Raw genomic sequence first — 26,559 nt, 5'->3', positions numbered from 1 at the left:
ACCCAGCACGAGGGGCTTGTCCCCAGCAGGTGCCACTCCAGACCCCCAAGGAAAGCCACTCTCTAGGCTCATTCACCTCCACCCATCTAAGGAGGAATCAAACAGGGAGCATTGGGACAATCGAAGGTGCATAATGTCACAGAATCACAGAATCACAGAATTGTCTAGGTTGGAAGAGACCTCCAAGATCATCTAGTCCAACCTCTGTCCTAACACTAACAAAACCTCCACTAAACCATATCACTAAGGACTACTACATCTAAACGTCTTTTCAAGACCTCCAGGGATGGCGACTCAACCACTTCCCTGGGCAGCCCATTCCAATGCCTAACAACCCTTTCAGTAAAGAAGTTCTTCCTAATATCCAACCTAAACCTCCCCTGGCGCAACTTGAGCCCATTCCCCCTCGTCCTGTCACCAGGCACGTGGGAGAATAGACCAACCCCCACCTCTCTACAGCCTCCTTTAAGGTACCTATAGAGAGCGATGAGGTCTCCCCTGAGCCTCCTCTTCTCCAGGCTAAACAACCCCAGCTCCCTCAGCCGCTCCTCGTAAGACTTGTTCTCCAGACCCCACACCAGCTTTGTCGCCCTTCTCTGGACTCTCTCGAGCACCTCCATGTCCTTCTTGTAGCGAGGGGCCCAAAACTGAACACAGTACTCGAGGTGCGGCCTCACCAGAGCCGAGTACAGGGGGACAATCACCTCCCTAGACCTGCTGGCCACGCTGCTTCTTATACAAGCCAGGATGCTGTTGGCCTTCTTGGCCACCTGAGCACACTGCTGGCTCATATTCAGCTGCCTATCAACCAGTACTCCCAGGTCCTTCTCGGCCAGGCAGCTTTCCGACCACTCATCTCCCAGCCTGTAGCGCTGCTTGGGGTTGTTGTGCCCCAGGTGCAGCACCCGGCACTTGGCCTTGTTGAACTTCATACAGTTGACCTCAGCCCATCGGTCCAGCCTATCCAGATCCTCCTGCAGAGCCTTCCTTCCCTCGGGCAGATCGACACACGCAACTAACTAGGTGTCATCTGCAAACTTACTGAGGGTGCACTTGATCCCCTCGTCCAGGTAATGTCCCTCCAGGTAATAATTCCCTCTAGATGTCACCTAGAGACCTTTCCAAATTCTATCTTAAGGGTCTTTGGTCTTGGAATTCAAGCTGTCAAACATTGCCCCAGTTTCCAAGGAGGGTAACAAAGAAGGCCCTGGGAATTACACCCTATCAGTGAACCCTATCTGTGCCCTGACTGCAGGATGGGCTTCACCGTTCCTTCAGCCTTCCTCCTCTGCCAGAAAAGCCATGTGGGGCCCAGTCCCCATGTCTGCTCCAACTGTGGGAAAGCCTTTTGGGAGACCACAACCCTCTGCAGGCACCAGTGCATCCACATGGGTGAGAAGCCCTACCACTGCTCGTACTGCGAGAAAAGCTTTTGGGCCAGCTCCACCCTCATCATCCACCAGAGGAACCACACTGGGGAGATGAGGGGTCTTTGGGTCTCCATCCCCATGACATCGCAGCTCCTCCACGTCCTATCCATCCTAGAACTTGAGTTTTGCTGCTGCTCGTGCCTTCAACTCCGAGCATAACTTTTACTGTTCCTCCCAAACAACCCTCTGAAGATGATTTGTGTGAATTGAGGAGGACCATGCATGCAGCTGTTGGTCATGGCACAGCTTCTTGTAGTGCTTAGGGAAAGTGGTGGTCAGTCAGTCCCCAGTCCCGGGATGGCTTTGGGGATGGCTCCACTCACCAAGGCGATCAGCTCTGGGGCAGACGCATTCTGCAGTGGAGCGGGGGATTGAGACAGGCAGGGCTTTCTTTTTTTTGGCATCGAGGCCACTCGAAGCAGCTGAGGGAGCCTCCAGGACCTGTCAGCCCTCGCGAGGGAGGCTGACAAGGCATAGGCGGAGCCAGCAGCGCCCCCTCCCAGGCCGTTCAAAAGCAGCCCCTGGGGAGCGCGAGCAACCAAGGAACGCGGCGACCAGGACGGGCAAACAGGGCGTGGTGCGTCAGAAGGGTGGGGTGTGGCAGTTTGTGCAGCAGTGCGCACAGGCAGGGCGAGCAGGGAGGGCCACTCGCCGCTCTTTTGCAGCGGTCTTTCCCTCCGGTACTTGTAACCTGCCTGCGAGGAACCTGGCCATGGTATCAACCAGGCAGAAAACCATGGCCTCCGCATCTCTTGCGGCCTCTCCAGCCACAGTCACCGATGTGGCTACCCAGACGGAGGGCTCGGGGAAACACGCAGCCATCCAGGTCTTGGGCTGCAGGGTGTGCCCGAGTCTTCTGTCGGTATCCGACAGCAGCAGCGAGGGGTATGCCTGTGGGAGGTGTGCCCAGGTTGAAGAGCTGCTCAGCCAGGTAGCGGAGCTTCGGGAGGAGGTGAGCAAGCTCAGGAGCATGAGGGAGTCAGAGAGGGAAATTGACTGGTGGAGGTGTACTCTACCCTCTCTGAGACAGACTCACAAGCCTACCACAGCACAGGTGTCTCCTGCTACGCAGAAGACAAAAGTTCCCTCATCCCGCCAGGCAGTAGGAGGAGACCTAGGCCAAGGGGGGAATGGAGGCAGGTTCCTGTTCGGGGTGGTAGATGAGCCCTGTCCCTGCCCACCTTGCCCTCACCTTCCCACCTTCCCATCTACTCTTCCCATCTACCCTTATGTAACAGGTATGAGGGTCTAGAACACGACATTCAGAACAACAAAGTAGATGAAAGCCCGTCCCAGTTGGAGAGGGTGCCTAAGGCAAGGCAACCTACCCCCCGCATTGCTACACCATCTGTCAAAAAAGAAAGAAGGGTTATTGTCATGGGGGACTCCCTTTTGAAAGGGACAGAGGGCCCAATATACCGACCTGACCCTACCCACAGGGAAGTCTGTTGCCTCCCTGGGGCTCGGGTGAGAGACTTCGCTAAGAAAGTCAAGCGCCTGGTACGGCCCACCGACTACTACCTGCTACTGGTCTTTCAGGCTGGTAATGACGAGGTAGCAACGAGAAGTCCGAGAGTGATCAAAAGGGACTTTAGGGCTTTGGGGTGACTACTTAAAGGATCAGGGGCACAGGTTGTGTTTGCCTCTGTCCTTCCGATAGGGGGGATCAATGCTGACAAGCAGACTCATCACATTAACACGTGGCTTCGGGACTGGTGCAACCAGCAGAATTTTGGGTTTTTCGATGATGGGAAGGTCTACATGACACCAGGCCTGCTGGCGCCAGATGGGATGTGCCTCTCTCAGAGAGGGGTGAGGATTTTTGCTCAGGAGTTGGCAGGGCTGATAGATAGGGCTTTAAACAAGAGTCGAAGAGGGAAGGGGATAAAACCAGGCATGCCGGTGATGAGCTAAGGGATGGTGTGCTAGAATCAGAGGGACTGTGTCCTAGTGAGGCCCTTCAGTCGGCTACACAAGGTGCTGCGTTTAGGGAGGTGCATTTGAAGTGCTTCTACACAAACGCACACAGTATGAGGAATAAAATGGATGAGCTAGAAGTCTTGGCCCAGTCCCACAGCTACGACATCATCAGCATAAGTGAAACCTGGTGGGATGAGTCCTGTGGCTGGTGTGTTGCAATAGATAGTTACAGGCTCTTCAGGAGGGACAGGCAGGGTAGGCGAGGTGGCGGGGTGGCAATGTATGTGAAGCATGGGCTGAACTGTGTGGAACTTCAAGTTGGTGATGGCAAAGTTGAGAGCCTCTGGGTAAGGATTAAGGGACGAACAAACAAAGAGGATGTCGTTGTGGGAGTCTATTACAGACCACCTGGCCAGGATGACAATGCCGATGAATTATTCTTTGCAGAACTAAGAGATGCCTCGAGATCAACTCCCCTTGTCCTTATGGGGGATTTCAACTTGCCAGACGTCAACTGGGATCACCACACGGCTGACACGAGCAAGTCCAAGAGGTTCATAAAGCACTTCGACGATAACTTCTTGGTGCAGGTGCTAAGGGAGCCAACTAGGAAAGGTGCCCTCCTAAGTCTGTTACTCGAGAACAGAGAGGGTCTTGTGGGAGATGTGGCAAATGGTGGCCGTCTCTAGAATTTATGGTGATAGAAGGAAAACTGCCACCAAAACTTCAGCCCTGGATATGGGGAAAGCAGACTTCAGGCTGCTCAGGGAACTACTCAGCAAGGTCCCCTGGGAAACTGCTTTTGAAGGCATTGGCGTCCAGCAGTGCTGGTCAATCTTTAAGCACTGCCTCCTAAAAACACAAGATCAGGTGATTCCAAAATATCGGAAGTCAGGCAGGCAGGGCAGAAGGCCGGCCTGGCTGACCAGGGATCTTCTACTGGAGCTTAGGCGAAAAAAGAAAGTGTACGGTTGCTGGAAGAAGGGTCAGGCAACGAGGAAGGAATACAGGGATGCTGTTCATGTTTGTAGGGAGAAAATTTGTGTGGCCAAAGCCCAACTAGAGTTGAAGCTGGCCATGTCTGTGGGAGACAATAAAAAAGGTTTTTTTAGATATGTGAACAGAAAAAGGAGAACCAAAGAAAACATAGGTCTGCTACTAGATGGAGAAGGTCTCCTCACAGACAATGACATAGGCAAAGCAGAGACGTTTAACGCCTCTGTCTTCGCCTCTGTCTTCAACACTGATGACGGGCTTCAGGACCCAGGGTACCCTGAGCTGGAGGACCGTGACGGTGGGAATGACAAACTCCCAACCGACCCCGAACGTGTGCGGGATTTGCTGCTCCACCTGGATCCATACAAGTCCATGGGTCCAGATGGGATTCATCCCAGGGTGCTTAAAGAGCTGGCTGACATCATCGCAGGACCTCTCTCAGTTATTTTTCAACAATCTTGGGAATCTGGAGAGGTCCCATTGGACTGGAAGTTGGCAAATGTTGTGCCAGTTTTCAAGAAGGGTAAGAAAGACGACCCTAGCAATTACAGGCCTGTCAGTCTCATGTCAGTGCCTGGTAAAATTATGGAGAGGATGATCCTTGAAGTTATTGAAGCGCACCTGGTGGACAATGCAGTCATTGGTCCCAGCCAACATGGGTTCATGAGGGATAGGTCCTGCCTAACAAATTTGATTTCCTTTTATGATAAGATCACCCATCTAGTCAATCAAGGGAAACCAGCTGATGTGATATTTTTGGACTTCAGCAAAGCTTTTGACACGGTTTCCCATAGGATCCTACTGGACAAAATGTCCAGCATACAACTTAACAAAAACATCATACGATGGGTGAGCAATTGGCTGATGGGCAGGGCTCAAAGGGTTGTGGTAAATGGGGCTGCGTCAGGCTGGCGGATGGTCACTAGTGGGGTCCCTCAGGGCGCCATTTTACGGCCAGTCCTCTTCAATGTTTTTATAAATGATTTGGATGTAGGACTAGAAGGTGTTTTGAGCAAATTTGCCGACGACACCAAACTTGAGGAGTTGTGGACTCGGGTGAGGGTGGAAAGGCCTTGCAGAGAGATCTGGACAGATTGGAGAGCGGGGCAATCACCAACTGCATGAAGTTTAACAAGAGCAAGTGCTGGGTCCTGTACCTGGGATGGGACAACCCTGGCTATACGTACAGACTAGGTGACGAGACGCTGGAGAGCAGCCCCGCAGAGAGGGATCTGGGGATTGTGGTTGACAGCAAGCTGAACATGAGCCAGCAGTGTGCCCTGGCAGCCAGGAGGGCCAACCGTATCCTGGGGTGCATCAAGCACGGCATTGCTAGTCGGTCGAGGGAAGTGATTGTCCTGCTCTACTCTGCTCTGGTGTGGCCTCACCTTGAGTACTGTGTGCAGTTCTGGGCACCACAGCACAAAAAGGACGTGAAACTGTTGGAGAGTGTCCAGAGGAGGGCTACAAAGATGGTGAAGGGCCTAGAGGGGAAGACATATGAGAAGCGGCTGAGGTCACTTGGCCTGTTCAGCCTGGAGAAGAGGAGGCTGCAGGGGGACCTCATCGCAGTCTACAACTTCCTCGTGAGGGGGAGTGGAGAGGCAGGTGACCTATTCTCTGTTATCACCAGTGACAGGACCCGCATCAATGGTGTTAAGCTGAGGCAGGGGAAGTTTAGGCTGGACATCAGGAAGAGGTTCTTCACCGAGAGGGTGGTCGCACGCTGGAACAGGCTCCCCATGGAAGTAGTCACTGCACCAAGCCTGTCTGAATTTAAGAAACGATTGGACCATGCACTTAGTCACATGGTCTAAACTTTTGGGTAGACCTGTGTGGTGCCAGGAGTTGGACTTGATGATCCTTAAGGGTCCCTTCCAACTCGGGATATTCTATGATTCTATGATTCTAAGATTCTATGGTGGGAGCCCAGTGGGATGGAGGATGATTGGGTTAGGGGATGGTAGGACAGAGGCAGGATGGAGGATGATGAGGTTTGAGGATGGTGGGAGCCCAGCGAAATGGAGGGTGATAGGGTTTTGGAGAAATTGGGACCCCACTGGGATGAAGGTGGATGGGGTTTGTGGTGGTGAATTTCCACTGGAATGGAAGACAATGGAATTTTGGGAGATGGGACTCTTTTCGGAAGAAGGAGCATGGGGTTTGGGGATGGTGGGATCTCATGGGATCTCAGTGGGATAAAGGATGAGGGTTTTTGGGATGGTGAGACCTGACATGGATGGAGATGGATGGTGGGGTTTGGAGACTGCTCAGCTTGGCTCATGCATTGAGAACCAGAGGGAGGAGAGCATCTGTGTCTCCTCATTGTGTAGCTGGGCTCAAAGCCTCTTCTTAGCTTCCCACCTTCACAGATTGAAACCTTCAAAGAGGCCAAAGGAGTCCTGCAGCCACTGAGGCTCCATCTCACTGAGGTTCGGTCTGCTAGGATTACCTGCTTCTATCGGATGCAGTGTCTTCCAAAGACACGTTTCCTTCCCCAGTTTCCCCACGATGTCTGCTCTTGATTTTAATGCTGCAATGTTTAAAATACACTCCAATGAATTTGGCTCAAGAGTGTCTGTCTTTTTCCATGCTTGCTTTAAAATGAGGTGCAATAAAGTGGAACTGGTTTTCTGGGAGTGCAGGTTTGTTATTGATTGCTGAGAGTTGGGGGAAGCTGGGGTGGCCCCGTGGCTCCTGCATGTCCATCCCATGAAGAATTTGGGCGCTGGGAAGTGAGACACAACTGAAGCAGGTCGGGTGCTGGGGCATGGATGAGGCTTGCAAGGACCTGACGGACAGCTTGAAGGCTGGGCTGAGGCTGCCTCTGCTTGGAGGACTTCCAAGAGCTTGTGATGCCCCCTGTGGGCACAGCCGGGAACCGGGGAACTGGGGGCAGCTGGAGATCCTGACTCTCACTCCCAGGACAAACACCAAGGAGACGGTCTGCTGCAAAATACTTTCAGAGGCAGCAAAGCCTCAGGACAGAAAGCACCCAGGAAATGTCACTGCCAGACTCCATCTTCCTGTACAAAACTTTATTTGCCACAGGCCTGCTGCTGCTGTGCCTTGATGTGCTCCAGACGAGGGAACAAAGAGCCCCCACAGGCTGCTCATGCTCAGCACCAGGCACAGAGCAAAGATCAACCCCAAACTAGGAGGCAAAGGTGGCCTGCAATGGCCGGCAGCACACGGTGACCACATCCCTTGCACTGGGGCCTGCAAGCAGTGCAAGCAGAGGGGAGAGGAGCGTGGAGAGCTGCTGCAGCCCCTGTGCTGCCTGCTGGGGCTCAGAGGCAAGCTGAGACCTGCGGGTGCCAGCAGGGCTTGTGCCCCAGCAGAGGAGCTGCGTGCAGGGCAGAGCCCGGGGTCTGCAAGGGGCCTGACCCCTGCTTGCAGCATCCCAGCCCTCCTCCAGCAGCAGGGAGGAACACGGGGCAGCCCCTGGCCCCACTGCCCCTCATTCCTGTGCTGCTCCTGCAGGATCAAGGAGAGGTGATGCAGGAGTGGGTGGAGAAGGGCAGGAGCCCCCCAGGGCTGTGGACAGGGTCTGGGGGGTGCTGTCCCTCAGGCACAGCTGAATTCCCTGTGTCCGCAACAGGAACCAGGGGTGGATGCTCTCCCCATTGAAGGAGGCTGCTGTGAAAGTGAAGATCTCGACCCCATTGTCAGCGTTGATAAAAGACACCTGCTGCTGGGTACAGTCCAGACAGACCCAGATCCTCGTGGGGACAGGGGACAGGGACAAAGGGGTACGAGGAAATGTGAGAGACTTGAGCTGCCCCTCATTGTACTGCACAGCCCAAATCCCTCCTTTAGGGCTCATGTCGATCCACCCCTTCCTCTTCACAGATGCCCTGGCCACCCCCATAGCCCACCAAGAATGCTTTCCCCTCTCCCCCTCCACCTCCACCACCCAGCAGTGCCTCCCCTCTCTGAACTCCTCACGGCCCAGCACGCAGAACCAAGAGTCAAATCTCTCCGGTGTGTCAGGAACCTGCTGCTTTTGAGTTTCCCATCTCACACTGCTGTTGTCCTGAGACAGGACAAGCTGGGGATGAGCCGTGTGCGGATCCAGGGTCACCTTCACTGCAGGGACAGAAGGAGCCAGGCCATCAGGGACAGAGCTCAGCCCTGGGCAGGCTTACCCCAGCTCAGGGCCAGGAGCTGCCCCACAGGGCAGGAGATGGGGCACCTCTTGGCTCCTGAACACGCCCCAGCAAGGGCAGGAGAAGTACCGCAGAGGGTAACCCAGTGCACACCTACCTCTAATATGAGACATCAGAAACCTTCTCCATGCTGGAAGGAGAAGGGAGAGCTGGTCACAGCCCATGGCTGGTGCCCAGTGGGTGTGGGCAGGGTGAGGGTCCAGCCCTGGGCTGCTCTGTCCCAGCTGCCCACCCACCCCTCCACATTGCCTTGGCTTTGTCATACAGCCCAGGAATGGGGACACTCACCCAGCTCTGCAGCTTGTTCCACTGGAAAAGGAAGAGAAAAGCAAGGCATGATGAGAAGGGGAGCTGCTCAGCCCATGGCTGCTGCCATGGAAAGATGCCAAGTCTTTGGGTTTATGAAGGGAGTCTTACCCATCTTTGCATCTTTTCTCACTGGAAAAGGAAAGCAAAAGCAATGCATGATCAGAGAGGAGTGCTTCAAATTCCATGACTAATTCCATGGCTAGACCCCAAGTTTCTTTGCCCTGGTGATTGAATCACAGAATCACAGAATCATCTAGGTTGGAAGAGACCTCCAAGATCACCGAGTCCAACCTATGACCTAACACTAACAAGTCCTCCACTAAAACATATCACTAAGCTCTATGTCTAAATGTCTTTTAAAGACCTCCAGGGATGGTGACTGGTCCACTTCCCTGGGCAGCCCATTCCAATGGCTAACAACCCTTTGGGCACAGACCACCTTGCTCTGAGCATGAGAGGGACCGGACTAACAGGGAGCAAGACCCAGCTTTGAGCAAGGCTCGTGCTCGTGGAGCAGTAAGGACAGACACTTGTGCAGCTCTCTGCACCGTGCCACCAAAACACAAGTGGAAGTGAATGGGGACAGGTGGAGGACGTCCTTGTCCCAGAAGCATCAGTGCAGAGCGGGGCAGCCCCGCAGCTCACTCCGCATCCCCACCTTGATCCCCATTCCTTTCAGCCATCCCGGCCGTGTCCCGTGCCCAGGGCAGCCCCAGCCCCAGCACTCCCCACTCCCCCATCAAGCTCCAGCTGCTCCTCCAACACCCTCAAGCCACCAGCACACAAGCCCCCACAGCCCACCCAGCCCATTCCCTCCCTCAGGGACACCACTTCCCCAGGGGTCTGGGGGCAGGGACTGCAAGGACTCTCACAGCTCTCGGCTCTGTGCCACTGAAAAGCAAAGGCGGAGGAACAGGAGGTCAGCAGAGCAGCTTGGTTGCTCGGTGAGAACATCTGCAGGGGGTCTGGGCCTTCCCACCAGCCCCACGCTGCAGCCATGCTCCCTGGCCTCCCACCCAAGGCTCCTTGCCTTCTCCCCTGCCTTCGTTGCCCTAGGCACAGGCCCAAGAGGATCCTAAGGCCTTTGGGGTCCCCAGGAGAACATTCCCTTCCTCCTCCTACGCACCTCCCTGGGCCAGGGCTCAGCCCCGCTCCAGACCCACGCAGTTATCTGGAGAACACGTCCCTGCGCTCCATCCCTGCGCTGCCAGCTTACCTTTCTTCAGAAAGAGATAAACACCGAGGCCAATGGACACAGCCAAAACCACGAGGACCAGAGCCAGAGCCACCATCCAGGGCTGGGCATTGTGGAAGAAGGGAGCTGAGAAAAGGCACCAGGAAAAGGGCTGGGTTTCCATGCCCGTGGGTGGAAAAGCAAGACCCAGACTTCTCCTGGCTCAGGACAAGTGCAGGGGCCAGGAACGCCTCACCCTGGCTGTGCTATTTGTACCTGCGATGTGTAGGGATGATTCCTGCTCCTGCTGAATGCGGCTGCTTCTGACCACGCAGGACAAGGGCCCCTCCACACTCCTGGTCACAATGACGGCGCCTTCAATTTCAAAGAGCCCCTCCTGGTCCTGGGAATGTGTCTGGGAGACCGAGGGCAGGTGCTGCCCGCGAGCATCCCTCCACAGCAGCTGCGGCAGTGGGTACCAGCCGGCTGATCGACACAGCACCCGGACGCCTCCGGCCTCGTAGCCCCCCAGGGAGAGGTGGGGGTCAGCACCTGTGGCTGGGGGAAGAGCCCGTGGCTGGGGCTTGACTTGGGCAGGGATTCAGTTCCAAGGCAAAGACCCCATCTGCTCCCATGCCAGACATAGCCCAGCCCAGCCACGGCCCCAGGGGCTCAGGGACTGGGTGCTCCACACACCCACCCTCACCCCGATTGCACCAGCTGGTGCCAGAACCAGAGAGCAGGGCTGTACAATGCCAGTAACCCCAAATTGCCCGTAAAACCCAGGTGCTGAGCTCCAGCACCTCCAGGCAGCGTCTTGGCATCAAGTCGTGCTGGTTCAAGAAGCCCTGAGACTTTCAGACAATATCGCAGGTCTCCCCCAGCACAGAAAGCAAAAATAAAGCAGACATCCAGCTGCTCAGAGGACTGCGATTCTCCCTGTGTGGTGTTTGGTCCCATTGCTGACACAGCTGAAGGAGCTGCTCAGCAGCCTGTGCCCAGTGCCCTCACAATATTATGATTATTGTCTTCAAGGACACCAGTGAAAAGTGACAAAAATATCCATGGAGCTCTCTCCCCAAATATTACCTCCACATCCATGGGCATGCTCCATGCTGTGAAAGAGCTGAAACATTAAAAGGACACGTAAACTCTCCCCTGGAAGCATCACCCCAGCCACTAACCTGACACCTCCAGCTCCACAATGGCTTCGTTATAAGCATCTTGCACAGTGCAGACATACTGGCCATCATCAGAGGGTCTCAGCCCTGTGATTCGCAAGTCCAGGCTTCCAGCAGAGAGACCATCTCTGGCCAACTCTGTCCTCCCGACATATGCCCCCATCTGCTCCCCGTACAGGTCCTCTCCATTGCGGTAGTGGTGCACTGTCTCAGAGCTATCATCCCGGATCCACCTGACCTCCAAGGTGCGAGCATCCCGTGGAGGGGACAAGTGGCAGGGCAGCACGACATCCTGCCCCACGGTGGCAGTGACAGGGTGGCCTGGTCCCTCCACTCTGAGCTGGGCTGGGCAATGGAGAAGGGCACAGAGAGGTGGTGAGTTTTTGCCATCATAAATTTAGGGGCAGCAAGTGACAAAGGGCGAGCTGTGTGAGAGTTGGTGCGTGCTGTGTCCCCCGTGTCCCATGGGAAACCACTGGGGAAACAGGAGAGGGAGAGGGAGGATGTGCAGGAGAAGGAGGTGTGCTGGGAGTGGGAGCCCTCTCTGCAGCATTCGGGCATGTGAAGAAGAGCCAGAAAGGGCAGCCAAGGCAGCACCCGTATTATGTGAAAGAACCAAAGAGAAAGGGAGGCCCATCGGGGGCCAAGCTGCTGTCTCGGGTCCCCACTGCCCCATGGCCGCTCCCCTGCCCTATTGCAGCAAGTCTGCATGCACAAACGAGAGAGCCCCACAGGATCCTACCTGAGCCCAGCTGGAGAAGGAGCAGAGTGATGAGGGAAGTCAGGAGGCCCCTGGCATGGCCGGTGAGGCTGGGGCGGCTGCAGCCCCAGGGGATCCCCATCTGAGAGAGAGGTCCCCCAGGGGGTAGGCTGCCCCCCCAGGGGTTCTTTTCCAAGGGAACCTCACCAAGAGAGAGGTCCCTCGCAGCATCCAGCAGAGCTGCAGAAAGCACAAGGCTACACCCAACTTCCCCAACCTTTGCCCAGTTCCTGGCTGCAATAACCCTCTGGGAGGAGCTCTGCCGCTGGGGCAATGTCTGGGGAGCTCTGCAGGGCTGGCACCACCATCCCATCGCAGTTGGGTGCCCAGTCCACTGCCTTCAGCAAGCACGAGGGGCTTGTCCCCAGCAGGGGACTCTCCAGACCTCCAGGGAAAGCCAGTGTCTGAGTTCGTTCATCTCCACCCATCTAAGGAGGAATCAAACAGTGAGCAATGGGTCAATGTGGAGAGATGTCAGAGCAGAGGTGAGCAGGATCAGAGGCTGCAGGGAATGGGGCACAGCTGGGTGCCGAGCCCAGAGCTGCCACCCTTTGACCACAGTGCTGAAGACAAAGTGCCAGCCTCGGTCACTGCTCCAGTAAAGCAGCCATGGCAGAAGGTTGGCTCAGATGGGCAGGGACCTTCTTCTAGAGCTTAGGTGGATAAGGAAAGTTTTTCTGTTTGCTGGAAGTGAGGTCAGGCAATATGGAAGGACTACAGAGGTACTGTTTGCTTTTGTAGGGAGAAAATTCATATGGCCAAAGCTCAATTTGAGTTGAAGCTGGACAGTACTGTGAGGGGCAACAAAATGGATTATTTTTTAAACTATCTTAACAGCAAATGTAGGATGAGAGAAAACATTGGTCTGTTACTTGATGGGGATGGTCAAACAGGGTCATCAACTTCACTGAGATGTTTAATGCTTTCTTTGCCTTTGTCTTCAACACTGATGCTGGGCTGTGGGACCCCAGGTGCCCTGAACAGGAGGACAGTGACTGCAGGAACAATAAACTCCCAACAAACCCCGAGTTTGTGTGAGATTTGCTGCTCCAGATGGAAGGCCCTGAAGATGCTGCACGGACTGGAGCATCTCCCCAGGGAGGAGAGGCTGAGGGAGCTAGGCCTGCTCTGCCTGGAGCAGAGGAGGCTCGGGGGGAGCTCATCAAGACCCACAAATCCCCGAAGGAAGGGTGCAGATAGGACAGGGCCAGGCTCTTCTCAGTGGTGCCAGGACAAGAGGCAATGGGCACAAACTGGAGCACGAGAGGCTCTGTCTGAACATCTGGAAGTGCTTTACAGTGTGTCACAGATCACTGGCACCAGTTGAGAGTTTTGGAGTCTCCGTCCCTGTAGATCACCAAAGGCCACCTGCATGTGGTCCTGGGCAACGTGCTCTGCATGTCCCTGCATGAGCAGGGGGGTTGGACCCAATGGACCCAGAGGTGCCTTCTGACCACAACCATTCTTTGATTCTGTAAGGTCCTTTTATGACGATCAAGTCAATTCCCTTGAGGGAGCGCTCACACCCGCCCATAGGGACACCTCCTCTAACGGCACTCTCCCGTCAGCTGGGCTGCAATGGTCTCCACCAGGCACGGTGCTTTCTCTAGGAAGTCAGTACACACCCAGACCGACTGCCCGTCCAAACATGCGGCGGTTCAGGTCTCCGGGTGCGGGGAGTGTCTGAGCCTCTTGCTGCCATCGGCGGGAGGCAGAGGGACTGCTTGCGTGAGGTGCGAGCAGGTGGACGACCTGGTCCGCATGGTGGCGGAACTCAAGGAGGAGGTGCAGAGGTTGAGGGATATCAGGGAGTGCGAGCGGGAGATAGACTGGTGGAGTGACTCCCTGCAGGACCGGAGGGAGAGGGACCGGGGTGAGACGCCCCAAAGGGGGGTGGACCCCCTGCCCTGTTGCCATCGGGCAGAGGGAGGGGACCTGCGAGTTGAGGAGGAATGGAGACGGGTCCCCTCTCGACCTCGCAGGAGATGCCCTCCCCTTCCGGCGTTGCCTTCCCAGGTGCCCTTGAACAATAGGTTTGAGGCCCTGGAGCTTGAGAGACCAGTGGGTGAGGACGATGTAGGAAGCCTGCCCAGGAGGATGCCTGAGGTGAGGAAGTTGACTCCATGCCTCAGGACTGCCTCCACCAAGAAAGAAAGAAGGGTGATTGTTGTGGGCGACTCCCTCCTCAGGGGAACGGAGGGCCCTATTTGTCGGCCTGACCCCACGCATAGGGAAGTCTGCTGCCTCCCTGGGGCCAGGGTCAGAGACATTACCAGGAAGCTTCCAAACCTGGTTCGCCCCTCTGACTATTACCCGCTTTTGATAGTCCAGGCTGGCAGTGATGATCTTGAAAAGAGAAGCCTCAAGGCTATCAAACAGGACTATAGGGGGCTGGGACGATTGGTGGAGGGAGCGGGAGTGCAGGTGGTGTTTTCGTCTATCCCTACGGGGGGAGGGAGAGGCACGGAGAGGACATGGAAAGCTCATGTGGTTAATAGGTGGCTCAGAGGCTGGTGCCAGCACAGAAATTTTGGGTTTTTTCACCATGGGGAGCTTTACTCGGCACCCGGCCTGATGGCCTCAGATGGGTCCCTATCTCCAAGGGGAAAACGGATCCTAGGCCAGGAGCTGGCGGGGCTCATAGAGAGAGCTTTAAACTAGGCGAGAAGGGGGACGGGGCTCAAACAAGGCTTGTTGGAGCCGTGCCGGGGGAAACAATGGCTAGGCTGGGGAAGAAGGCGATGGCCCAGCTGAAGTGCATCTACACTAATGCACGCAGCATGGGTAACAAACAGGAGGAGCTGGAAGCCATCGTCCAGCAGGAAGGCTACGACTTGGTTGCCATCACGGAGACGTGGTGGGACCGCTCCCATGACTGGAGTGCTGCAATGCCTGGCTATCGGCTCTTCAGGAGGGACAGGCAGCACAGAGGGGGTGGTGGCGTGGCTCTCTACATTAGAGAATCTTTTGATGTTGTGGAACTCCAGGCTGGGAATGATAAGGTTGAATCCCTGTGGGTTAGGATCCGCGGGAAGGCCGGCAAGGCTAGCGTCCTGGTCGGGGTCTGTTATAGACCGCCGAACCAGGATGAGGAGACGGATGAGGAGTTTTATAGGCAACTGACAGAAGTTGCAAAATCGTCGGCGCTTGTCCTCGTGGGGGACTTCAACTTCCCGGATATATCCTGGAAACACAACACGGCACGGAGAAAGCAGTCTAGGAGGTTTCTGGAGAGCGTGGGAGATAGCTTCCTGACGCAGCTGGTCAGTGAACCCACCAGGGGTGGTGCCCCGCTAGACCTTCTCTTCACAAACAGAGAAGGACTGGTGGGAGATGTAGTGGTCGGAAACTGTCTTGGACAGAGTGACCACGAAATGGTAAAGTTCTCTATTCTTGGCGAGGCCAGGAAGGGGACCAGTAAAACTGCTGTCTTGGACTTCCGGAGGGCTGACTTTGAGCTGCTCAGGACGCTGGTTGGCCGAGTCCCTTGGGAGGCGGTTCTGAAGGGCAGAGGAGTCCAGGAAGGCTGGGCGCTCCTCAAGAAGGAAATCTTAACGGCACAGGAGCGGTCCGTCCCCACGTGCCCAAAGACGAGCCGGCGTGGAAGAAGACCGGCCTGGCTGAACAGAGAGTTGCGGCTTGTGCTTAGCAGAAAAAAGAGGGTTTATAATCTTTGGAAAAAAGGGCGGGCCGCTGAGGAGGACTACAAGGATGTAGCGAGGCTGTGCAGGGAGAAAATTAGAAAGGCCAAAGCTCATCTGGAGCTCAACCTGGCTACTGCCGTTAAAGACAACAAAAAATCCTTTTACAAATATATCAATGCGAAACGGAGGACTAAGGAGAATCTCCATCCTTTACTGGATGCGAGGGGAAACCTAGTTACTAAGGATGAAGAAAAGGCTGAGGTGCTTAATGCCGCCTTTGCCTCAGTCTTTAGCGGCAATACCGGTTGTTCTCTGGATACCCAGTGCCCTGAGCTGGCGGAAGGGGATGGGGAGCAGGATGTGGCCTTTGCTATTCATGAGGAAATGGTTGGCGACCTGCTAAGAAGCTTGGATGTGCGCAAGTCGATGGGGCCGGATGGGATGCACCCGAGGGTACTGAAAGAACTGGCGGAGGAGCTGGCCGAGCCGCTTTCCATCATTTATCGGCAGTCCTGGCTATCGGGGGAGGTCCCAGTTGACTGGCGGCTAGCCAATGTGACGCCCATCTATAAGAAGGGCCGGAGGGCAGACCCGGGTAACTATAGGCCTGTCAGTTTGACCTCAGTGCCAGGAAAGCTCATGGAGCAGATTATCTTGAGGGTCATCACGCGGCACTTGCAGGGCGAGCAGGCGATCAGGCCCAGTCAGCATGGGTTTATGAAAGGCAGGTCCTGTTTGACGAACCTGATCTCCTTCTATGACAAAGTGACGCGCTTGGTGGATGAGGGAAGGGCTGTGGATGTGGTTTACCTTGACCTCAGTAAGGCTTTTGACACCGTTCCCCACAACATTCTCCTCAAGAAACTGGCTGCTCGGGGCTTGGACTGGCGTACGCTTCGCTGGGTTAGAAACTGGCTGGATAGCCGGGCCCAGAGAGTTGTGGTGAATGGAGTCAAATCTGGTTGGAGGCTGGTCACAAGTGGTGTCCCCCAGGGCTCGGTACTGGGACCGGTCCTCTTTAATATCTTTATCGATGACCTGGATGAGGGCGTCCAGTGCACCCTCAGTAAGTTTGCAGATGACACCAAGCTAAGTGCGTGTGTCGATCTGCTCGAGGGCAGGAAGGCTCTGCAGGAGGATCTGGATAGGCTGGACCGATGGGCTGAGGTCAACTGTATGAAGTTCAACAAGGCCAAGTGCCGGGTCCTGCACCTGGGGCGCAACAACCCCAAGCAGAGCTACAGGCTGGGAGATGAGTGGTTGGAAAGCTGCCTGGCCGAGAAGGACCTGGGAGTATTGGTTGATAGTCGGCTGAATATGAGCCAGCAGTGTGCTCAGGTGGCCAAGAAGGCCAACAGCATCCTGGCCTGTATAAGAAGCAGTGTGGCCAGCAGGTCTAGGGAAGTGATTGTGCCCCTGTACTCGGCTCTGGTGAGGCCGCACCTCGAGTACTGTGTTCAGTTTTGGGCCCCTCGCTACAGGAAGGACATGGACGTGCTTGAGCGAGTCCAGAGAAGGGCGACCAAGCTGGTGAGGGGTCTGGAGAACAAGTCTTACGAGGAGCGGCTGAGGGAGCTGGGCTTGTTCAGCCTGGAGAAGAGGAGGCTCAGGGGCGACCTTATCGCTCTCTACAGTTACCTTAAAGGAAGCTGTAGTGAGGTGGGGGTTGGTCTGTTCTCCCACGTGCCTGGTGACAGGACGAGGGGGAATGGGCGAAAGTTGCGCCAGGGGAGTTTTAGGTTGGATGTTAGGAAGAACTTCTTTACCGAAAGGGTTATTAAGCATTGGAACGGGCTGCCCAGGGAGGTGGTGGAGTCGCCATCCCTGGAGGTCTTTAAAAGACGTTTAGATGTAGAGCTTAGTGATATGGTTTAGTGGAGTACTTAGTGTTAGGTCGGAGGTTGGACTCGATGATCTTGAGGTCTCTTCCAACCTAGAAATCTGTGTCTGTGTCTGTGTCTGTAGAGAGGCGTTGCAGAGAGATGTTGATGGATGACAGCACGGGGCAATTGCCAATAAAATTGGTGTTTGGAATTTAGCAAGAGTAAATGCTGGATTCTGCACCTGTGGTAGTGTAATCCTGGGTGCATGTCTAGCAGCTGGAGTGCGAGTGGAAAGAGATCCAGGGTTGGTGGTAAGCTAAATGTGAGCCGAGGGTGTGCCCTAGTGGCCAAAAGGGCCAACTGTATTCTGGGTGCATGGAGCCAAGAGAAAGGATTGACCCCGCTCTACGAAGCACTGGTGTAGCTGCATCTGGAATTCTGTGTGCAGCTTTGGGCACCACGATATAAGAAGGACATCAAATAGCAGAATGTGTGCGAAGGAGGGCAACAGAGACGGAGAAAGGACTGCAGGCAAGGGGTGTGAGGAGCGGCTGAAGGCGCTCGGCTTGTTGAGCCCAGAGCAGAGGAGACGCAGGGGAGGCCTCGCGGTGGCCCACAGCTTCCTGATGAGGGGAGCGGAGGGGCAGGCGCCAGTCTCTGCTGTCTGGGTCCAGCAACAGGGCCCGAGGGAACGGCATGGAGCTGCCACAGGGGATGCTCAGGCCGGCTGTTCGGAAAAGGTTCTTCCCCGAGAGGGTGGTCAGGCACAGGAACAGGCTCCCCAGGGATGTGGCCACAGCCCTGAGCCTGCTGCAGCTCAAGGAGTGTTTGGAGAAGGCTCTTAGAGAAAGGGTCTGATTTTTGGGTGGTCCTTTGTGGAGCCTGGAAATGAACTGGATGGTCCTGGTGGGTCCCTTCGAACTGGGGCTATTCTGCGATTCCAGCCTCCCGCGGGGGACGCGCCGGGGTCGAAGCCGGGGAGAGCCACTGGAGCCAGAAGGGGGCCCGGGGCACCGCCCGCAGCGCTTTCGCTTTCGCTTTCCCCTTCTCGGAACCCGCCGAGACCGGGATCTGCCCGGCGCCCGGTGACGTCAGGAGAGATTCTAAGTCGCCATTGGCGGGTTGGCGGCGGCGGCATCAATTGCTGCGCGGGGCTCAGAGCGGAGCGGGGCAATGGGGCCGGGGCGGGTGGGGGGCTTGGGGCTGCTGCCGGGTCTGCGGCTGCTGTTGGGGGTCCTGGGCGGCGAGTGGTGAGTGCGGGCGGGGCCGGGCATTCCCGGCACCGGGATCCCCCAGGCCTCCCCTTCCCCTCCCGGGCCCCCCTGGGAGGGGAATGGAAACAGGCCCCCGCTCAGTGCTGCACGTCAGCGAGCCCCCTTCTTACCTGCCTCACCTCCCCAGGTGCCCTTACACAATAGGTTTGAGGCTCTGGAGCTTGAGGGACGGGTAGGTGAGGATGTGGGGGAGGGTCCACACAGGAGGTTGTCGAGGGCAAGAAAGTCGACTGCGCGCCTCAAGACTGCCTCCACCAAGAAGGAAAGAATGAAGACCTCACACAGATCGACTGCAGTGAGGGCTCCTGGCCTGGAGGCAGACGGAGCCAACTCCTAAACACCCCCCCCCCAATAACGAGCCCCTCAGACCAAATGGCTCGGCGCCACCTGGGAGTCTCTGAGGGAGACGGATAGGAGGTGTCAACCTGTCCCTACTGAGGCCCAGCAGCCCCCTCCTAAGTCCCTGCAAGGGGTAGTAGCTGATCCAGCTGCTCAGCTGCAGGACAGAGGACTCGACCACCCACGAGAGGAAAGGGGCTGGACCCTCATCTCAGCTCGAAGCAGAAGAAGGCATCTGCCCCAACACCCACAGTGCCACCAACCCCCACGGTGTCCCTGGGTAACAGGTTCGAGGCTTTTGGGCAGGGAAGGGATGAGGGTCTGGACAGTAGTCAGAACCTGGGCCCCGAGAAGCATGTCAAAGTCAAGGGAAGTACCAAGCATAAGGAGCGGTGCCGGACGGGGTGCCGCATCCAGACCAGTGCCACAAAAAAAAAAGGGCGGTCAAAAAAAAAAAGCAAGGTCAAAGGATCTGCACAGGAGACCAAGTGATGGGGGAGTCAAATGGCAGGATGGATGTCACCACGCCACTATGGATGTGGCCAATAAGGTGACAGCTATGTTCCCACCAGCAACCCAGAAATAAACACAAGCTTTTTGGGGTGTTGTGAGTTTCTGAAGAACATGAGTTCCAGGCTATAGTCAGCTTGTGAGCCCTCTCTATCGAGTAACCCAAAGGAAGAACCATTTTGAGCAGAGCTTTGAGCAACCAGCCTGGATCCCTGAAATCCTGCCTCGGTCACTGGGTCACAAACCAGTGGCCACCAGTGCTCCCAGTGCAGCCCCCAGACCCACCCATGATCCCTAAGACCCTTCCCAGTGCCCTAGAACACACACCAGTGCTCCAGTATGCTCCCTGCCCCCCCACCCCTCAAAACACTGCCTGGCTTACTGGGGCACACACCAGTGACCCCCAGTGCTCCCTGTCCAAGTCTCTTCCCTCCAGACTGATTTGGTCCCGCCCCCCCTAGACGCTCCCCCTTTTACTTTCACTTTTGGCTTTGTAGCCCCACCCCTTCTGAGCCTCACCCCACCCCCTCTCCACCAGCCCCTTCCCAATGGGTGCCATTGGGGCGTGGCACCCCCAGGACCCAGCACCCATGACTGTGCTCCCCCCCCCACCCCCAGAGTCCCCAGCACATCCCAGGTACAAACACGAGGATTTATTAACGCTCTGTTGCACACGGCCGTCCCTGCCGGCCACCAGCCCTGGTGGCACCCGGTGGCACCCGGTGACACCCCAGTTCATCCAATGGCCGCCCTGGTCACGGCCATGCAGCAGGGACACTGCAGCATTGTCTGGCTTGTTGCCCACGTCTCATGGTCCCTTGTCACTGCTCCTGGGGGTCCCCATCTCTGCCTTTTGTGTCCCCATCCCAGCTCCTGGTGTCTCCATCCCAAGGAGTAGTAGTGTCCCCACCTCTGCCCTTGGTGTCCCCATCCCTGGCCCCGGTGTCACCATCCCAGCTCTCAGTGTCACCACCCTGGCTCCCAGTGTCCCCATCCCAGCTCCTCGTATCCCCATCCCCTGATGTCTCCATCCTGGCTTGTACCGTCCCCATCCCTGGCTCCTGCTGTCCCTCATCCCCACTCCCCGTGCCCTTGTCCCCATCCCCTGGCGTCCCCTGGCGTCCCCCATCCTGCAGCAGGTGCCAGTAGCGGCTGCCGGGGCGCAGCAGCTTGCTGGGGGGGCCCTGCTCACGCACCTGCCCCCCCTCCAGCAGGGCCACCTGGTGCGCCCGTGCTGCCAAGGCTACCTGCCCTGTCACCAGCAGCACCGTGCGCCTGGTCCCGCTGGCCTCGAAGAGCTCCCGCTCCACCTGCAGCAGGAGATGCGGTCAGTGGAGATGCACGGGATGTCCCCAACCCCACTTCAGGACCGAGGGGATGCCGAGAGTGAGGACCCAGGAGGCATGGAGACTGGGGACCCAGGGGATGTGGAGATTAGGGACCCCGGGGGCTTTGGGAGCAAGGGACCAAGGGGGACTGCAGAAGGACCGTATGGGGACCCAGGAGATGGGGGAGCAGGGCCCCAGGGGACACCAGGAGTGGGGACAAAGGGAACCCAGGGATCAGGGGACACCGAGAGTGGGGACAAAGGGAACCCAGGGACCCAGGGAAGACCAGGGTGGGGGCAAAGGGGACCCAGGGACCAGGGGACACCAGGAGTGGGGACAAAAGGGACCCAGGGGTCACCAGGAGTGGGGACAAAGGGAACACAGAAACCAGGGATGATGGGACAGCGGGAAAGGGAACCCAAAGGGATGCCCGGGGACAGGAGTGCTGTTAGGAATGGGGACTGAGGGGACGCAGGGACACAGGGACGCGCCCCACCTGCTGCTGGCACTCAGCGTCCAGGGCGCTGGTGGGCTCGTCAAGGACAAGGATGTGAGGGTCCCGCACCACGGCGCGGGCGATGGCCACCCCCTGCCGCTGTCCCCCGGAGAGCTGCCCCCCAAGCTCACCCACCTCTGCAGGGACAGAGGGGTTAGGGGAGGGGACACGGGGACCCTAGATAGGACAGGGATGGGGGGGGACACCCTACCTGTGTCATAGCCTCGGGGCAGGCGGGTGATGAAGTTGTGGGCGCCCACCCGGCAGGCTGCCGCTGTCACTTGTGCCCGGCTCCAGCTCTCCGGCCCATAGGCGATGTTGGCGTGGAGTGAGCGGGCAAAGAGCACCGGCTCCTGGGGGACTGTGGCCACCTGCAGTGGAGGGGACAGCTGGGCACGCAGCGGGAACACGGCAGGGACCCAGCTGGGGTAGAGGGTGGGGATGGCTGGGGGTGAAGTGGGGGACATGGTGGGGGACATGGCAGGGACAGCAGGGGATGTTGTGGGAAGGGGTGGTAACACAGCTGGTGACATGGGAGGGGTGGCCGGGGGGGGGACACAATGGGGACTGCTGGGGACATAGTGGGGATGGCTGAGGATATGGCAGGGACGTGGCAAGGATGCAGTGGGGGAGATGGTGGGGATGGCAGGGGACACGGTGGGGACCTGATGGGGGACACAGCGGGAACATAGAGGGGACATGGTGGGGATGGCTATGGACATGTCAGGAACATCTGGGGACATAATGGGAATGGGTGGCAACATAGCAGGGATGGCTGGTGACACGGTAGGGGTGGCCATGGAGGACATTATTGGGACAGCCGGGGACATGGTGGGGGTGGCTGGGGACATGGCAGGGACATCTGGGGACATGGTGGGGGTGGGCAGGGACATCTGGGGACATGGCTGGGGACCCAGTGGCGATGGGAAGGGGTGCAGGGGGGACATCCAGTGACCTCAGGGGGGATGGCTGGGGATGCGTGAGGACGTCCTCAGGTGGCCCCACGTGGACAACCGGGGCCACGGAGGAGGACGAGGTCCGGTGACAGGGCGCAGGCAAGCAACTCACCCGGTGGCACAGGTAGGAGTGACGGTAGGCGCTGAGGGGGTGGCCGTCCAAGAGCAGGCGCCCGGCCGTGGGCTGGTGCAGGCGCAGCAGCAGGGACACCAGGGTGCTCTTCCCCGCGCCCGGGGGACCCATCAGTGCCAGCACCTCCCCGGGGCGCAGCTCCAGGGACACGCCCTGGGGGGATGTGGCCATTTGCACCTCTGTGACCCCGTGTCCCCACACCCTCCCTGCTGTGTTCCTCTTGCCCCATCCCCTCCCTGTGTCCCCCCCCCCCGCCTTCCCTGCCACATCTGTGGTGACAATGCCATGTCCCCGCCGTGGCCCTGTGTACCCTGTCCCCCTGCCCTCCCCACCATGTCCTTGTGTCCCTCTGCCATGTCCCCACACTGTTCTATGTGTGCCTATGCCACATCCCCACCGTGTCCCTGTGTCCCCTTGCCACATCCCCACACCCTCCCCACCATGTCCCTGTGGCCTCCCACCATGTCCCCATGCCATGTCACTACCATGCCTTTGTGCCCCCCTGCTGTGTCACCACGCCTGCCACGCTCTCCCATTATGTCCCTGTGTCCCCCTGCCGTGTCCCCTCATGCCACACTCTCCCATCACGTCCCCATGTCCCCCTTGCCGTGTTCCCATGCCTGCCATGCTCTACCATTGTGTCCCCGTGTCCCCCTGCTGTGTCCCCACACTTGTCACACTCTGCCAGTGTCCCTATAGCCCCTTACCATGTCCCCACACCTGCCATACTCTCCCATCATGTCCCTGTGTCCCCCTGCCATGTCCCCACGCCTGCCACGCTCTCTGTGTCCCCTTGCTGTGTCCCCATGTCCACCTTGAGGACAGGCTCCTGGCGCCCGGGGTAGGAGAACCAGACGTCCTCAAGCTGGAGGTGGCCCCGCAGGTCACTGGGTGCCAGTGTCCCCGAGGGCACGACCTGTGGCTCCCGGTCCAGGAACTCGAAGATCTTCTCCGATGAGCCCACAGCCTTCGTCAGCGTGGGGTAGTAGCAGAGCAGGACCTGGGGACAGCACAGGGATGTGAGTGACAGCGTTTGGGGTCGGAGGGAATGGGTATGGGGACATGGCCAGGAGGGCGTGGGGACGTGGAGGACACAGGAACTCGGAGGATGCAGGGACACAGGGGGACTGGCATGGGGATGTGACAGGGTACATATGGGGACATAGTGGGTGATATGGGGACATGGTGGGGAGGGCACAGGGACACAGCAGGGGGTCACAGAGGGACAGAAATGGGGACAGAGGGAGCACCTGGGGACATGGGTGGGCACAGGGACACAGAGGGACTGGCTGTGGGACATGGCAGGGAGGACATGGGGACAAAGGCACCTGGGCTCACCTCCACGACATCAGTGAACTGCAACTGGTAGAGGAGGAAGGTGACAAGGTCCCCGGTGCTGATGGTCCCCGCAGCCACCAGCTGTCCTCCGTAGTAGAGGATCCCCATCTTCAGGGCCAGCGCTGAGAACTGGGGACACCGTGAGGAGTCACCCCCAGGGAACACCTCCCCATAGGGCTGTGGCCAACTCTCTGCAAGGACACTGAGTTCCCAGCCCTGCTCTGTCACCTCCCTCATGTCATCAACATCCCCCATGTCCCGGAGCCCCAGAACTGTCATGTTTCCCCGTGCCATTGTGTCCCCCGTGTCCTGGAGGCTCTGTGCTGTCCCATTCTCTACGTCATCACACCCTTGTGCCCCGCAACCCCTGTGCTATCATGCTCACCATGTCCTGATGTCCCTGTGCTGTCACATCCTATGTCCCACTGTCCCCGTGCCATCATATCCCCATGTCCCCTAGCCCTATACCGTCATCTCTCTCACCTCTGTCATCACATCCCCATGTCCCCCAGCCCCATGTCATGTCCCTCAGACCCTTCTCATCATGTCCCCATGTTCCACAGTCCCCATACCATTGTGTCCTCATGTCCCACCACCCCCATGCCATTGTGTCCCCATGTTCCACCGCCCCCACGCCATCCTGTCCCCCAACCCCCTGCTGCTGTGCCACCGCATCCCGTACACCGCTGGTCCAGGCAGAGACGGTGTAGAGGACCGCATCCTGCTTCTCCAGCCGGTGGGTCTGGTGCAGGCACTGGCGGTAGCGCGCGGCCACCCCGTCCTCGTTGGCGAAGCTGCGCACGGTGGCCATGGCCTGGAAGGTCTCCACTGCCACCTCGCTGGCGTGGGCCAGCGCCTTCTGCACCTTTGGAGCCAGGCCCTGGGGACAGCAGTGTCACCGCAGGGCTGGCAGGTGGGGAATGGGGTGCAGGGAGGGGGCAGAGGGTATGTGGAGGGGATGGTGGGCACAGGGAGGGGTCAGGGGGGACATGGTGGGCATAGTGGAGGGGACAGTGGGGACATGCAGAGGGCGGTGGGTGAATGGAGGGGACATTGGGTGCGTGCAGGGGGTAGCGGGCACATGGAGGGGACAACAGGCATGTCGTGGGGACAACGGGCCCAGAGAGGGTGGGCACATGGAGGTGACAGTGGGCACATGGAGAGGGGATGGCAGTTGATACACGGAGGTGACAGCGGGCCCACAGCCCCCCCTCACCTGCTGAAGCCTGCCGATGGCCCTGGGCAGCGACAGCAGGAAGGGCAGCACCAGGGCGGTGACGAGGGCCATGCGCGGGGACAGCCAGGCCATGGTGCCGAAGAGGCAGACGCCCCGCGCCAGGTACCACAGCAGCAGGCTCAGCGCCTCGCTCAGGGCCTCACGGGTGGCCTCCGCATCCCCCGTCACCCGCGCTGCCACATCCCCTGCAGGGGGACAAGGTGGAGGATGACAGCGGGGTGAGTGTCCCCGTGCCTGTCCCCACCCCACCGCCGGGCCCGTCCCCAAATCCCATGCTCACCAGCCCCCTCATCCCGCAGCTCGGCGATGTCCCTGCGGAGGACAGCGGCGAAGAGGCGCCGCTGCAGGTGGCCGTGCACGCGGCTCAGCGTCCCCACGAAGGCGGCGTCACAGGCCAGCTCGGTGACAGCGCTGCAGTGGGAAGGGGACAAGGAGGGGGGTGTGTGTGTGCCTCAGGGAGACCCCCGCGCTGCTCCCCGACCCCAACCAGTGTGTACCCCTCCCCGAAATACCTGCTCAACCCCAGCAGCACCATGGGCCAGATGGCCGCCAGCTCGTCCTCACGGGCCACCCAGTCGCTGGCGCGCCCCGTGTAGTAGGGGACAGCCATCTCCCCTGTCACCAAACCGTGGTCAGGTTGATGGGGCCCCCCCGGGGCAGTGGGGTCGGTAGGGGGGGCCCGATGATGCCCCCCAAAATTTTGTGCAGCCCCCCCAAGCTTAGTGTTGCTCCCCATTGGGGTGCTGCTCCCCTGGTTTGTGGCTGACCCCCCCAAATTTCATGCAGCCCCCACCCCCCAAGCTCAATGTTGCTCCCCATGTGGGTGCTCCTCCCCCTGGTTTGCTGCTGCCCCCCAGATTTTGTGCAGCCCCCCCAAAGCTCAGTGTTGCTCCCTATTAGGGTACGACCCCCCAGATTTTGTGCAGCCCCCCCCCCCCAAATCTCAATGCTGCTCCCATATGGTGCTGCCCCCCCTGCTTGCTGACGCCCCCAGATTTTGTGCAGCCCCCCCAAACCTCAATGCGGCTCCCATATGGTGCTGCCCCCCCAACTTGCTGACATCCCCAGCTTTTGTGCAGCCCCCCCCAAATCTCAATGCTGCTGTGATAGGTGTGCTGCCCCCCAGATTTATGGCTGCCCCCCCACATTTCATGCAGCTCCCCCAACGTGGGGGTGCTTCCCCCCCTATTTTGTTCACCCCCCCGCCCCGTACCGAGCGCCGAGGCCCCCATCAGCGCCGCCACCACCGCGCAGCGCCAGCGCTCGGGGCGCAGCGACTCCAGGAGGCGGCGGCCGGCGCCCATCGTCCCTGGTCAGCGCCCGGGACCCTCCCGGCCCCGTTCCCGTCCCGGCGCCGGTCCCGTCCCCGTTTCTCGGAAAATGAAACCCAGCGCGGGGACGGGACGGGCGCCGGCTCCGCCTGCCATTGGCTGAGGCCGGCGGTGCGTCACCAGTTGTCGGGCAGATCGGGCCGGAGCAGCTTGGCGCGGGGAGGGGAGGGGTGGGGAGGGGGGCGTGACGAGAGGGCGGAGGGGGGCGTGG

At 58.4% G+C, this 26,559-nt stretch overlaps 2 protein-coding genes across 2 annotated transcripts in view; both read right to left on the bottom strand.

Annotated features, from left to right (window-relative positions):
- Positions 1-26,559, bottom strand: part of LOC118260323 (zinc finger protein 420-like) — a 337,064-nt gene that overhangs the window by 182,069 nt on the left and 128,436 nt on the right. The gene's annotated exons all lie outside the window — the stretch shown is intronic.
- On the bottom strand, positions 20,161-26,510 carry TAP1 (transporter 1, ATP binding cassette subfamily B member). The gene is made up of 11 exons (XM_035570432.2): positions 26,231-26,510; positions 25,530-25,632; positions 25,298-25,428; positions 24,997-25,202; positions 24,463-24,660; positions 23,781-23,909; positions 23,257-23,442; positions 22,422-22,595; positions 21,565-21,724; positions 21,354-21,490; positions 20,161-20,839 (listed from the first exon to the last, which is right to left on the bottom strand). Exons 1-11 carry the CDS (start codon positions 26,319-26,321, stop codon positions 20,351-20,353), a joined length of 2,004 nt encoding a protein of 667 aa, XP_035426325.1. The 5' UTR covers positions 26,322-26,510; the 3' UTR covers positions 20,161-20,350.

Source organism: Cygnus atratus, chromosome 33 (genome assembly GCF_013377495.2).
Source record: "Cygnus atratus isolate AKBS03 ecotype Queensland, Australia chromosome 33, CAtr_DNAZoo_HiC_assembly, whole genome shotgun sequence".
Lineage (NCBI taxonomy): Eukaryota > Metazoa > Chordata > Aves > Anseriformes > Anatidae > Cygnus > Cygnus atratus.
The sequence above is the reverse complement of the archived record's forward strand: the minus strand, read 5'-3'. Positions and strand labels throughout refer to the sequence as shown.